Genomic DNA, 11,849 nt, shown 5'->3' on the forward strand with positions numbered 1-11,849 from the left:
CAGTCAATCTTAATAGAAATGTTTAACAAGGAATAAATGGAGCTTGTCTATAAAAAGGACATAATATTCGTTTAAACTTGCTTAAATACATGCCAGTATATACAGCTGCTTTTATATTAGCAACAATCTTGCATGGCCTACTTCGAGGCACTCGACAAATATCACATCACTGAAGAAGGCATTATCATAAATGACGCATTATGAAACATGAAACTCAATGTGCAAATTAACGACATTATTAAATAAAAACAAAGCCTTTAATTTGAAATTATTATTTCTAAACGGCCCAAAAATGGAATTTTAATTCTACTTTCTCCCAGCATACTTTTAAGACACTTGAAACTATTTGTAATTGTCAAAGTCCTCTCACTTGGTGTATCTCAACATATATGCACAAAATAACAAACCTGTGAACGTTTGTTTGCTTTCAGATGCGAGACCTAACAATCTAATTCTGAGGTCTCGAAAATAACTTCTTTCGCGAAAACTACCTTCAGAGGGAGCCGTTTCTTACAATGTTTTAAACAATCAACAGCTCTCCATTAATTACTACCAAGTAAGTTTGTATGTTAACAATTATTTTGAGTAATAACCAATAGTGTTCACTGCCTTTAAGTGAAATTCAGTTCACAAATTAAACTTGTCACAGGAGGTATCTGTTGTTTCTCATTAAAAAAAAACCTGTCATCTTATTGTTCCTAAAACCAAATACACCGGCCAGAATCACATCAAGGAGGACACTGACCAGGAGGGTCTTTTTGTCCAACACTTCACCTGTGTCTTGAGCATGTATGGCGATAGCCATCTCTTGGTTCATCCAAGGTTTAAACAATTTGAAGAACTGGTTTAACAAAGAATTTGGTCATACAGTACGAAGCAATAATCATTTTACTTTTTAAAACTTAGTTTTTACAGTATATGTTTCCATGGATGTGTATAACACGACGGCTGTAGTTCGTTTGTTTACAAAAGGTTAGTGTATCTTTTTGTAGTCATATCCCAAAGACATAACGATACTTTTGTCAAAATGCAAGCAAGTACAACTATAAATGTTTGCGAGCTTAGATTGATTTCAGCTTGAAATTACAAACACCAATGCGCTGTGGGGGCGAACCTAGGTTATCCTACAACTGCATTATTTACATCAATTTAACACATAAGTTTCATGCAAACTTCACATTTTAAAAATACCCCTCCCCCTAGAATAAAACAAATTGTAACTAGACATGATGGCATTTGTGCATAGCTGTTTCGTAAAAAAGAAGAAAAAAAAAGAAATCAAATTTCTCATCTGAGTTTCAAATTTGTTGTGCATTCAAAGCAATTTGCCGAATGTGGCATAAATAAAAAATAATTTGGAATATACCATGTTCAGACAGCAATTTATGTGTTAAAGGTGCAAAAATGGGAAAAAATAATTAGAAAAAATCATTTATTTACAATACACAAAACGGTTTATTCAGGCATTTCGTTTTGAAATGCTGCCCTCTGTGGTGAAGCTGGTGTAAGCTAATGCTGTAATGTTCAAAGAAAAGATTTTGGTTTGCAATTAGTTTAGATTTTTACCCATTTTCTCTCCTCTGAAACCCTTTATTAAAAACGTTTATTTGACCATACAAACAAGTTTTGCATCTCGATTGAAGCTTTGTTCTAAACATGCTTTGTAAAATTATTATTGCATATAAAAAGTACATTTTTTTATACTTGATTGTAAGGCTTGACTTTAACCTCAAAACTAGAAATAAACTGTAAATGTTCATAAACAAACCTACACAGTGAACTGTGATTGCCACTCGTAAACAAACCACTGTTTTTCTTATTAAAATTAATGTTAACATTCATTGCAATCTACTCGTTTCAGTTTACAAGTCAACCAAGTACACTTGTTGTCATTTCATCGCATCAGGGAATTTTAACTTATAGTTTACTTGTATTTGTCTACATTCTTCAAAAAAACTAGAAGACAAAAGTAAACAGAGCGATGAGTTACATGAGACTATAAATGCTAGAGCATGTTTGTGTTTTGGGAAAACAATGTGTTTTATGGGTAAGTTAAGTTGTTTTCTCTAATACTCATTACCAGAAAAGACAAAGCTGTTAATGTTTAATATAGGAGGATAGTTGAATAACCAGTCATTACAGAATTTACACTGAAATGTTTATTTACAATAACTCATATGAGCTTCCGGAATTTAAACAAAAAATGTTCATACTTAAAAGAAACATGACACTATAGAGCTATGTTTTTGTGCAAAAATGCGATGCTATATAACAACATTTTTTTTTTTTTATCTTTAAAATAATTAAAGATATAGTGTCTGCCATGGTGTTAAATATAAGTGGATGTTTACTGCGTTAACTGTATACGAATAGTTTTCTTTTTACAAATGGTTCGTTAAGAGATCCTATGCTTTTGTATTTACATAAAATAATGATTCACAAATCTTTCAACAAAATCGTTCCTTAGATGTATTGTTTCTCATTTTAAAAACATCAAGCTTGTTTGAGTGCGTAAGAAAATACCCGCCACAATAATTGTGCAGGTTGAATGGAATTAAATTGAACTGAATTGAATAGAACTGAATTGAATCGGTTTATAAGGAAAAACCTTTCACAGCCAATGGTCAATTTGAGAATCTTTAAAAAGTGAAAAAGTACCGAATAAACAGCAAAGCAGACACATACACCATTATTACAAAAATGCAAGTCAATATAAACCACAAGTGAAACTGACTGGGTAAATTTTGAAATTATTTTTGGGGTTGAACAAAGAATTGACTAGAGTGGGATCGAACCAACGACCTCCGGATTAACGTGTAATCCGGAGGTCGTTGGTTCGAATCCCACTCTAGTCAATTATTTGTTCAACCCCCAAAATACAAGTCAATACAACATGAAGGATCTACAGTAGCACGATCACACAAACAGTAAAAACAGTCAACGTTTAAAACAATATTCAACAGCATGAACGAAGACAACGTATGCAACACTGGGGAATACCGCTTTGAAACAAGGAGAAAAACCCTAAATTCTTAAAATATTGATTTCACGAAATCTGCCATTTATATTCTAAAGGAAACATTTTGCTCTGATTGGTTTAGATTGCTAGTAGAGGAACTAAGTTCAGCGACTTCAATATAAGATCAATAGGGACTGAGCTTTTTTTGTAGCGCTCTATTCTTTATTTGGGCAGTGTATTTGGCGGGAATCTGACAAGTTAAAGGAAGCCAGTCATGGTACCGGGATGGCGGTATACTTAACTCTCTCCGGCGAACTTTACCCAAAGAGCAAGTTGTCTTTGCTCTTAACCAAATAACAAGGGTCTTGAGAACTGTTTTCCGGTCTGATCTCTTACTAGACTCTTTGATATAACTTTGTGCAGTTCTCGCCAACCACTGCAAGGTGACCACGGGGAGTGTATGTGACGTCATGGAAGGTATCATTTGAACGGGCTAGGATTGTGGGGTCAGTACCAAACCTATAATGACAAACGCAGTACAGCTTGGGTTTCTGAACTAATTGAGCTGTACCGAAAGATAAACCCTGAGCCTTCGCGCTGGATATTGAACCGGGACGCTGAAGGGGCTGTCGTCCTCCACACTCTTTATTAGGCACTTTATTTAATTCATTGATGTCAGGTTTTGGATCCCCCTCATAACCAACATAGACATCACCAACTTTATCACAACAAATCCCATACGTAGTATCATCTTTATATGCACAGAGTAACCGTCCTTCGTGTGTTGTGTTATTTATATCGAGACACATAAGTGCACTACGCGAGGTGTAAATGATTCTCTGGTTATTCATGGCCATGTACTTACCAATCCCTGGAGCAGACAGTGTTCTGATGAGGGATCCATCGGGGTTGTGTAAAGAAACCTCTCCCTTGTCTTTATAACCCACTGCTATCAGATTGTTCTCATCTACTGCAAGGCATGTGGGTTCACTGTCAGACTCTTTACCTGGAGTGAACTGATGAAGAAGCCGACAGTTGGACCCAAGAGTCTTGACCGTTGGGCCGTCCAAGATAATGATATGGTCATCTTTATTCACAGCAAGTGAAATTGGGTTATTTAGGTTTCCACGAAACCATGACTGACCGTAAATGTGTGAAACTGTCCCCTCTGAATTTATTTCAGTGAGTATTGTATCTTTGCCTTTACCCACTACTAACAGATCCCCTGTGGAAAATGTTCCAATACATTCTCCGCCCAGTGTGGTATTCACCTTTTCCTGCCACTTTTCTGTGCGCAGAAGTGTCCCGATCGTACATCCACTTTCCCTGAAACTTAAGAAGGACAGATCATACGTCAAATCTTCAGCTTCTTCATCTATGTTGATGTAGTCATGAAGATGTTTTTGTCTGTTCTTAAGTATTTTTAGACTATCGCAAGCTGTGTGGGGAGATTGTACTATCTTTAGTGACTCATTTGCAAAAATAAGTTTTGCTAATATTTTACCCTTTCTACTGCCTGCATCTGAAGCCTCTTGCAAAAGGTTTTTCTCCATGTTTCTGATCTTTGAAATTTCTCTCTCTGCTTTTTCAGAAATGTGCCTCTTTGTTTCATTGATCATGATACCAAGATTATGTAACAAAAGCTCCAATCTACTGGTTAAGTTACAACTACTTCTATCTAGCAGAGAAGCACTATCTATAATTTCTCGAATGCTTTTTTCTGTAGCACTCTTTATATCAACGATTGTGTGAATTGGTGCCCGGTGCTGTTTTGCACATACTTTGCAGATTAGTTGCTCACACGTCATACAGTAGAGACAGAGCTCTTGAATGGGATGGATGTCACATCTTGAGATTGTCATCTTTGATTCAGTTTGGGTTTCATCAACTTCTTGCAATTCAGCCAAAGTTTTGATCTCGTGATTCTTTATTGCAGAGAAACGTTGGTGTGCTTTCTGACACTCAACACAGAAATACTGTTCACAATTCAAACATCGTGAAAATGCCGCGTTTTCCTCATCACAAGCCTGACACATGACCTTTGACTCTTCACCTAGTGGAAGCTGTTCGTGTTTGTTGACTTCCTCCACCATGGCAATCAGAAGGTAGTTGCTTTGTAATCCAGTCATTCCATCGAGTGGTAAGATGGTTTCTTTCTGGCACAGAGGACATTTTAGTTTATTAGTGTCAGGATTTTGAGTTTTCTTAAGTTCTTGGAGACATTTGAGGCAGTAACTGTGTGAGCAATCCAGGTTTTTGGGTTGATTGTAACGAGTGCAGCAGATGGAACACTCCAAGTGTCCCAGGATGACTTTACTGAGCAGTGGATCGGTTGAAACTCCTTCCGCCATCTTGAAATTGTGATCTGAAGAGATTTTTAACGATAAAAACATTTTGAAAACAAAATTAAAGCATTTGTACTTTTTGTGACACAAAACACAATGTCCACAGATTCACATTACACTTCAACAGTTGGTAGAAAGCTTCGCTTCAAATATTACTTGCTGAGGTGCTGTAGTTTTTGAGAAATGAGTAAAACAATGGTCTCAGTTTTAGCATGTAAAACGTAATTACCAGTTATGGTATATCAGGGAGGTTTCGCACGCGAACGGATACGCATGCGCATACATTTAGCTATTTGTAACTGTTAGCAGCCTTTCTGTGGTTTTGCAATCCCAAAGTTTGGGTGGCGCTTTTTTTGACACTATGCACTAAACTTTTCGTCTTTTAAAGTCTTTAGAAATCTAAAAAAATTACACGTTCATGTTCAATGATTCTTTTTAAAACCAGTATAAAAGCTGGAAGTTCACGTGTTTTTAACGGCTTAAAAAAAAAGATATGTTAACAATTAAATACGAGGAGGATTTAGAGTTTTGCAAAATGGAAAAGTCCTTATGGTTTGCAGCAGTCTTTCTATAACACTTGTGGTGATTCTGAAAAGAACCAAATGGTTGTTTATAAACCATGGGTGTTTATAAACCTATTCCCTTTATTTCACACCAACACTTTCAAATGTGGCTGCCTGGTCACCTAAGAGCAATCAACTCAACAACAGAAATTGTGTCAAAAAAATAAAATAAATATAAATAGGTTGAAAACAAACTAGGATAAAGGAGAAGCGATAACCCGTGATGCCCTTTGTGTTAATTCAACCCGGGATAACGTGGTATTTGCTTTTACCATACTAAAAGTTTGTCTGTCCATAGGTTAGGGAAAAAAACAAAATTAAGCAAAGCTTAATGACATTTATGGACGCTGGTCGTTGATCATTTACAATAGGCAAAGATCAAACTAAGGCAGTGGGGGAAAAATAAGTAACAAACTAACTATGCCTAAAACTTGTGCCAGCTAATGGGTGGTTACATAACCTGTAAGAATTGGTAAAGCAAAATACAAAGGCGGTGATTAAGGAACTGAAGTACGAAGCAGTAAGGCTTGGTTGCCATTAATGGAACCGGTATGGGAATTTCCCCGCTTTTCCCCTTGAAGGGTTTTTCCGTTTTTTTTGCCCATCCCATCTTAAGCAAATAAGTGTATTACTTGTTAAATGTCGAGTGTACAAGATAGTGATATGCTTCAAAATAATAATAAAATAATAATAATTAGACTTATAATGCGCACATATCCACCCTGCTGGGTGTTCAAGGCGCAGTAAAACCCAAAACAAAACAAAAACAAAACACAACACAAAGAAAAACAGACACAACAAAATTAGTCACTGAAAACCTGTGACATAAGATAAGTTTTGACAAGAGACTTGAATTTTGCAGTACAAAGACAAGATCGAAGATTAAGTGGTAGAGAGTTCCAGATGCGTGGAGCGGCTGAAGAAAAAGACCTGTCACCCCATGAGTGTCGAGACTTGCTTCAATGAGGAGAAGCATAGAACTTGATCGAAGATTCCTTGATGGAGTGTAAACTTGAAGCAGTTCAGAAATATAGTGGGGAGCCTTGCCATTAAGAGCTTTATGGACAATGAGCATCAGCTTGAAGATGATTCGTTGAGAGATAGGGAGCCAGTGTAGCTGTTTCAGAATGGGGGTGATAGAACAGGATTTTCTAGACAGTGTCACAATGCGGGCAGCAGTATTTTGGAGCCGTTGAAGTCGGGAAAGCTGGTCGTTAGGAAGACTGTAGAGAAGAGCATTGCCGTTGTCAAAACGAGAAGTAACAAATGCGTGAATGACCTTTTCAGTGGCACTTTTGTCCAAGTACTTGCGAATCTTACCTATATTCCTGATGTGATATGATGACAAACGAACAATGTTGTTGATGTGTGGCTGAAGTGTCATCGATGAATCAAAAATAACCCCTAAGTTCCGAGCTTTCAGCGAGGGAGCTATCCGAGCATCACCGATGGAGATGTATGGCACTGAAACCTTAGTTAACTGTTGACGTGACCCAAATAAAAGGAACGCTGTCTTATCATCATTTAACTTCAGGAAGTTTTGTTGTGTCCAACGTCGAATCTCTTGGATGCATTTCTCAAGTCTTGCAATAGATACATTGGCGTTTTCTTGAGAAGATTTAAACGTGATGTATAGCTGAGTGTAGGTCTGCGTACACATGGTAATTCAGATTACAGGATGTCACGAATCGGTAAAGTGTATAGCGTAAACCACTGCGGGCCGAGTACCAACCCTTGTGGCATATCCTCATATATCATATACCTCATACTAGTTTATATTGTTTTGTAACATAAATGTGCATATTTATTGTATTGTATTGTATTGTATGACAGTATTGAAATAAATCTTACTGAATTTTTAAAGGGTCTGTAAACGTTCGGTAATGAGAATTAATGGCAATAAAAGCTTACTTGGTAAGAAGTACCGCAGCTTTGGAATGTATAATGCTGTTTGAGAAACTTTTCACTTCGAAGTACTGCGGAGGGAATGGAAACATTTATCACTTTTTGTCCCCAGACAAGTTTGAAACTGAGAAGCCTTACTATGACCTTTACGTTTCTCAGATTGTGTATTCCAATTGCAGATTATTCTAAGTTTCTCTGTGGGTATAAACCGCGGCCCCAAATGTCCAGGAAAATGTAAAAAATGCAGCCACACATTTTGAAAAGAAATTTCCACAGTTAAGTTTCATTGGATATACCTACAAGTCCTCCAAAAGTCTTGGTGCAAGACGTTTCTCGTTCCCTTTTCACGCACACCGCGGCCAATTCACCGACAGCGCGCGCACCGACTCACCTGACTTATTCTCCGGGGCGGTGAGTGGACTATAAGTCAGGTGAGTCGGTGCGCGCGCTGTCGGTAAATTGGCCGCGGTGTGCGTGAAAAGGAAACGAGAAACGTCTTGCACCAAGACTAGTCCTCCAACTAAAGTATTGAAACAAACAGTTGGTTCCAACTAAACGCAAACAATCCCTGTGGATATGAGAGTCCTTTTAAGAAATGCTGATACAAATAAATTGTGCACACAAATCGTCTTTCCATTCAAAGGCATTTGTACACTAATTGATGTTTTGAAGAGAAGAAATGGTGATTGAAATGTCCAGTCTTTTTCCGCAGCGAAGACTTACCTTTTGACACAGAATCAAGTCCCTTTTCTGAACACAGATATCTCCCTGTCTTGTGGTGTATTAGTCAACTATGTCTTGTCGCTGCTGACGTTATAAGTACGAGCTTACACGCACTCTGGTTGAAACTAGTGGGGCTATGGGAGTGTCTGCATTGTTGCTCATGTCTGTAATTCCCCATCTCTATTTATAGATTGCTGGCTATTGAAGTGTGTTGTTAAAGGCGAAGTACGACATCGGTTATTGTGAGGGGTGACCACACTGGTTATAAATATATCGTTCACAGTTATAGGAATAAGTCTGTCTGACTGTCAGAGTCGCGGAATGAGCGTAGGGCCTACAATACCTATACAAATCACTTCTGATGCATGTCGATTGGCATTTAAAAATAAAAATGCTAAAAGATGCAATTAAGCAATCTCTGGTGAAACATCATTGTTCGTTGTTTTCGTTAAAACATGACTATTGTTAGATAAATAGACACAGGGTGGTTGTATGATGTTTGATTGAAAACTAAGGATAATATTGCTCTGTTTGATTTTGAACGAGTGAAAAACAAAACCCACAAACGAAACAAGAATAAACTTCCCCTTTAAGTCACACGATTCTTAACATTGACCTCTTGTGACCTTATACTGGATCAACATTATGGGCTTGCAGTGTTTGATGTGTGCATGACATGTATGGTGATGTGACTGTACATGCACATAGTACATCCAAAGTTCTCTCAAACCAACTAACTTTGTTTAGAATCAAGAATGTGATTCCTGTTTTGCGGGGTTCGCTTCATTTTTCTAAAGAGCCTTTTTTGAACCTGAGTCAGTCGACAAATAAAGCATTTCAAATCTTGCAATTATTATTTATACATTAATTAAAAGTATGAACACAGATTAACCACACGAATATATGTAGACTCAGTCTACTGCGTTGACACTATTGAGTAGGACCCAGAGAGGGAAAACCTGCATGTCGGTAGGTCTCCCAAACTATCAAAGGAAACCCAGCCTTGGTAATTGGCTTTTCCACAGCCTATTATATACACCCCGGTAGAAATGTGCAGGCTAAGCTATTTACAAGTGACACAACTTTTGTTCAAACTCACATATATTATTTTAGGATCTTTATTGTTCAATGATGCTTTTTCAACATGATTCTACAAGGTAAAATTACAACATACACATATTCTTTTCCAAGTTGTATTTAATTGGTTTTACAATAATTAGTACAATGAGTTCCATACCTGATTGAGAAATCTAATACAAAATGTTTACAACTCAAAACAGCGATCATGAAACAAACTGTAGCGAATGGTTCAGCCTTTCAATAAAGAGCAGTTTGCCAGCAATATCCATTGACTTTTGACATCCTTTAAATAACTAGAGTATACAAACCGGTAACTAGGTAGGATCATACATGTGTAAATACTTAAAATCATTAAAGACCATTGACCATAACAGCTTACAAGAAAAATTGCAGCCGTTGATGTGAAAATAATTTTAAGAAAGGATTCAACTGAAACATTTGAAGCTGAGAAACGATTCTTGCATGAACCGTTTCTCAGATGTCTGAGGATTGATGTCCGTTTGTGAACTGTGGTAAGAGATGAGGTCGGTACCCGCTATCATTACTCTTAACGTGGATGGATTTGACTTTCTTGTGAATATACTTCGGGCCTTTGTCACAGGTTAGACCAGAGGTGTTGAGCGCAATCTTTAAAGATGGTCTTTTTGAAATTTGCGCAAGCCTGTTTTGAAGTTTGCGCAAGCCTGTTTTGAAGTTTGCATGTGCGCAATTTTTTTAACTGAAGTGTGCCTATTATATCCAGAAATTGCGCGGCTGGGATACAAATTGTACAGGAACTACACAGTTTGCGTTACAAACAATATGACAAAGATCGCGCAGTGTTCAAAGTTTGCGTCCGAGCTACCCCTGCTAAAATTTTAAAATCATGCACCCTTTTGTTGACGAAGCTGGAAATCGAACCAAGTAGTGACGCCCTCTGTTGTTTGAATTGATCCATTTGGTGCGACCTACCAACGATGGATAGTGACTCATTATGTAGACTGGGCCCCTGTCTTTATCCGCAAGCATAAAGACAGATCCCTTCTGGCAGATCCAGTGATTTCATTGGATACAATGATATTGGATAAACGTGCACAGTGACATGAGCTTTTCATAGGGTGCGTTCGTTTAGCTTCCCTGGGTCGACCCCGGTGTGTGGCGTTTTACTTATTTTTTAGGACGAATGTGTGCAGATAATTACCCACGTTCGTCCTGGAAAAAAAAACCGCCACACTCCCGGGGTCGACCCAGGGAAGCTAAACGAACGCACCCATAGATGCCCAAAACACTCCCATCACGTCCACCATCCATAGAGTTTGACTGCGTATCTCTATGTGAAATGATCGTATGTCAAGGGTAAAATTACACGCCGGTCTGGAGGCAGGTCTCTGGCGTTATTCACGAGCCTCGAAGTGTGACGTCAGATGTTCAGGTTACTGTTGTTGGAATTGGTTCATGCGAAGGTCTTGAAACCAAGACTAGCTTTCACTTGGGTGCTGTCTGACCAAGTCAAAAGTAAAAAGGATTACAGCACCAATGGATCTAATGGCTACATTGGCTTGTATAAGTATTCTGGCTGGTGGTAAGCGAGATTGTATGTGCTTAGTTACTTTTTGTGCATAATCAGCTACAACCTGAAATTGGACCTTATAATTATTATCTTATTAATCTCCTGACACACAATTTAATAAACAGGAAAATATTAAAAGACATTATGGACATGAATAAAACATGGCTGTTAAGGTTTCAACCAGGTTTCTCGTCTCACTAAACCCGGAAGCGTACAAACCATTTTCATTAGTACGACAGATCCTGTGAACTATATTTTTATGAAAGAAGGTAGCTTTGTATTTTCAACAAATTTTGACCGTAATTTATGTTGTTTTGGGGGTTTCGTTTAGCCAAATTGCACTAAAACAGTGTTTCATCCATGGGACCATCTTATTTACAAGAAACAAAAATGATCTTTGAAATCAGTGTATTTTTTTTTCTTTTATTCATTTATTTAGCCATTAATTGTATTTACTTCAAGTTACAATATTTACAGTGTTAACAAACAAGTTTAAAGAATTTCTAAAAAAAATGTAAAGATATTTCAGGTCACAGTTGTCATGTTTTCCTAAAAGTAAGTGACATGTGTAGAGCTCCATACAATGGGTGAATATACACATCTAAAATACATAATGTAACATGGAACACATACCACATTTTTCTATATTAATAGACTGTGAACAAAACATAGTAACAATAGAAAGTATTGAGTATACAGTGCTAACACACATCGGTGTATGGGTA

At 37.4% G+C, this 11,849-nt stretch overlaps 1 protein-coding gene across 1 annotated transcript; it reads right to left on the reverse strand.

Moving 5' to 3' along the window:
* Positions 1-2,810: 2,810 nt before the first annotated feature.
* LOC117287937 (E3 ubiquitin-protein ligase TRIM71-like) lies at positions 2,811-8,579 on the reverse strand. The gene is made up of 2 exons (XM_033768573.1): positions 8,496-8,579; positions 2,811-5,324 (listed from the first exon to the last, which is right to left on the reverse strand). The coding sequence occupies exon 2, from the start codon at positions 5,308-5,310 to the stop codon at positions 3,355-3,357; it is 1,956 nt and encodes a 651-aa protein (XP_033624464.1). The 5' UTR covers positions 5,311-5,324; positions 8,496-8,579; the 3' UTR covers positions 2,811-3,354.
* Positions 8,580-11,849: the final 3,270 nt, after the last annotated feature.

Source organism: Asterias rubens, chromosome 3 (genome assembly GCF_902459465.1).
Source record: "Asterias rubens chromosome 3, eAstRub1.3, whole genome shotgun sequence".
Taxonomy (NCBI): domain Eukaryota; kingdom Metazoa; phylum Echinodermata; class Asteroidea; order Forcipulatida; family Asteriidae; genus Asterias; species Asterias rubens.

What these genes read in the sequence shown, in the direction of transcription:
- LOC117287937 (XM_033768573.1), bottom strand. Translation starts at nt 5,310, where the DNA reads ATGGCGGAAGGAGTTTCAACCGATCCACTGCTCAGTAAAGTCATCCTG.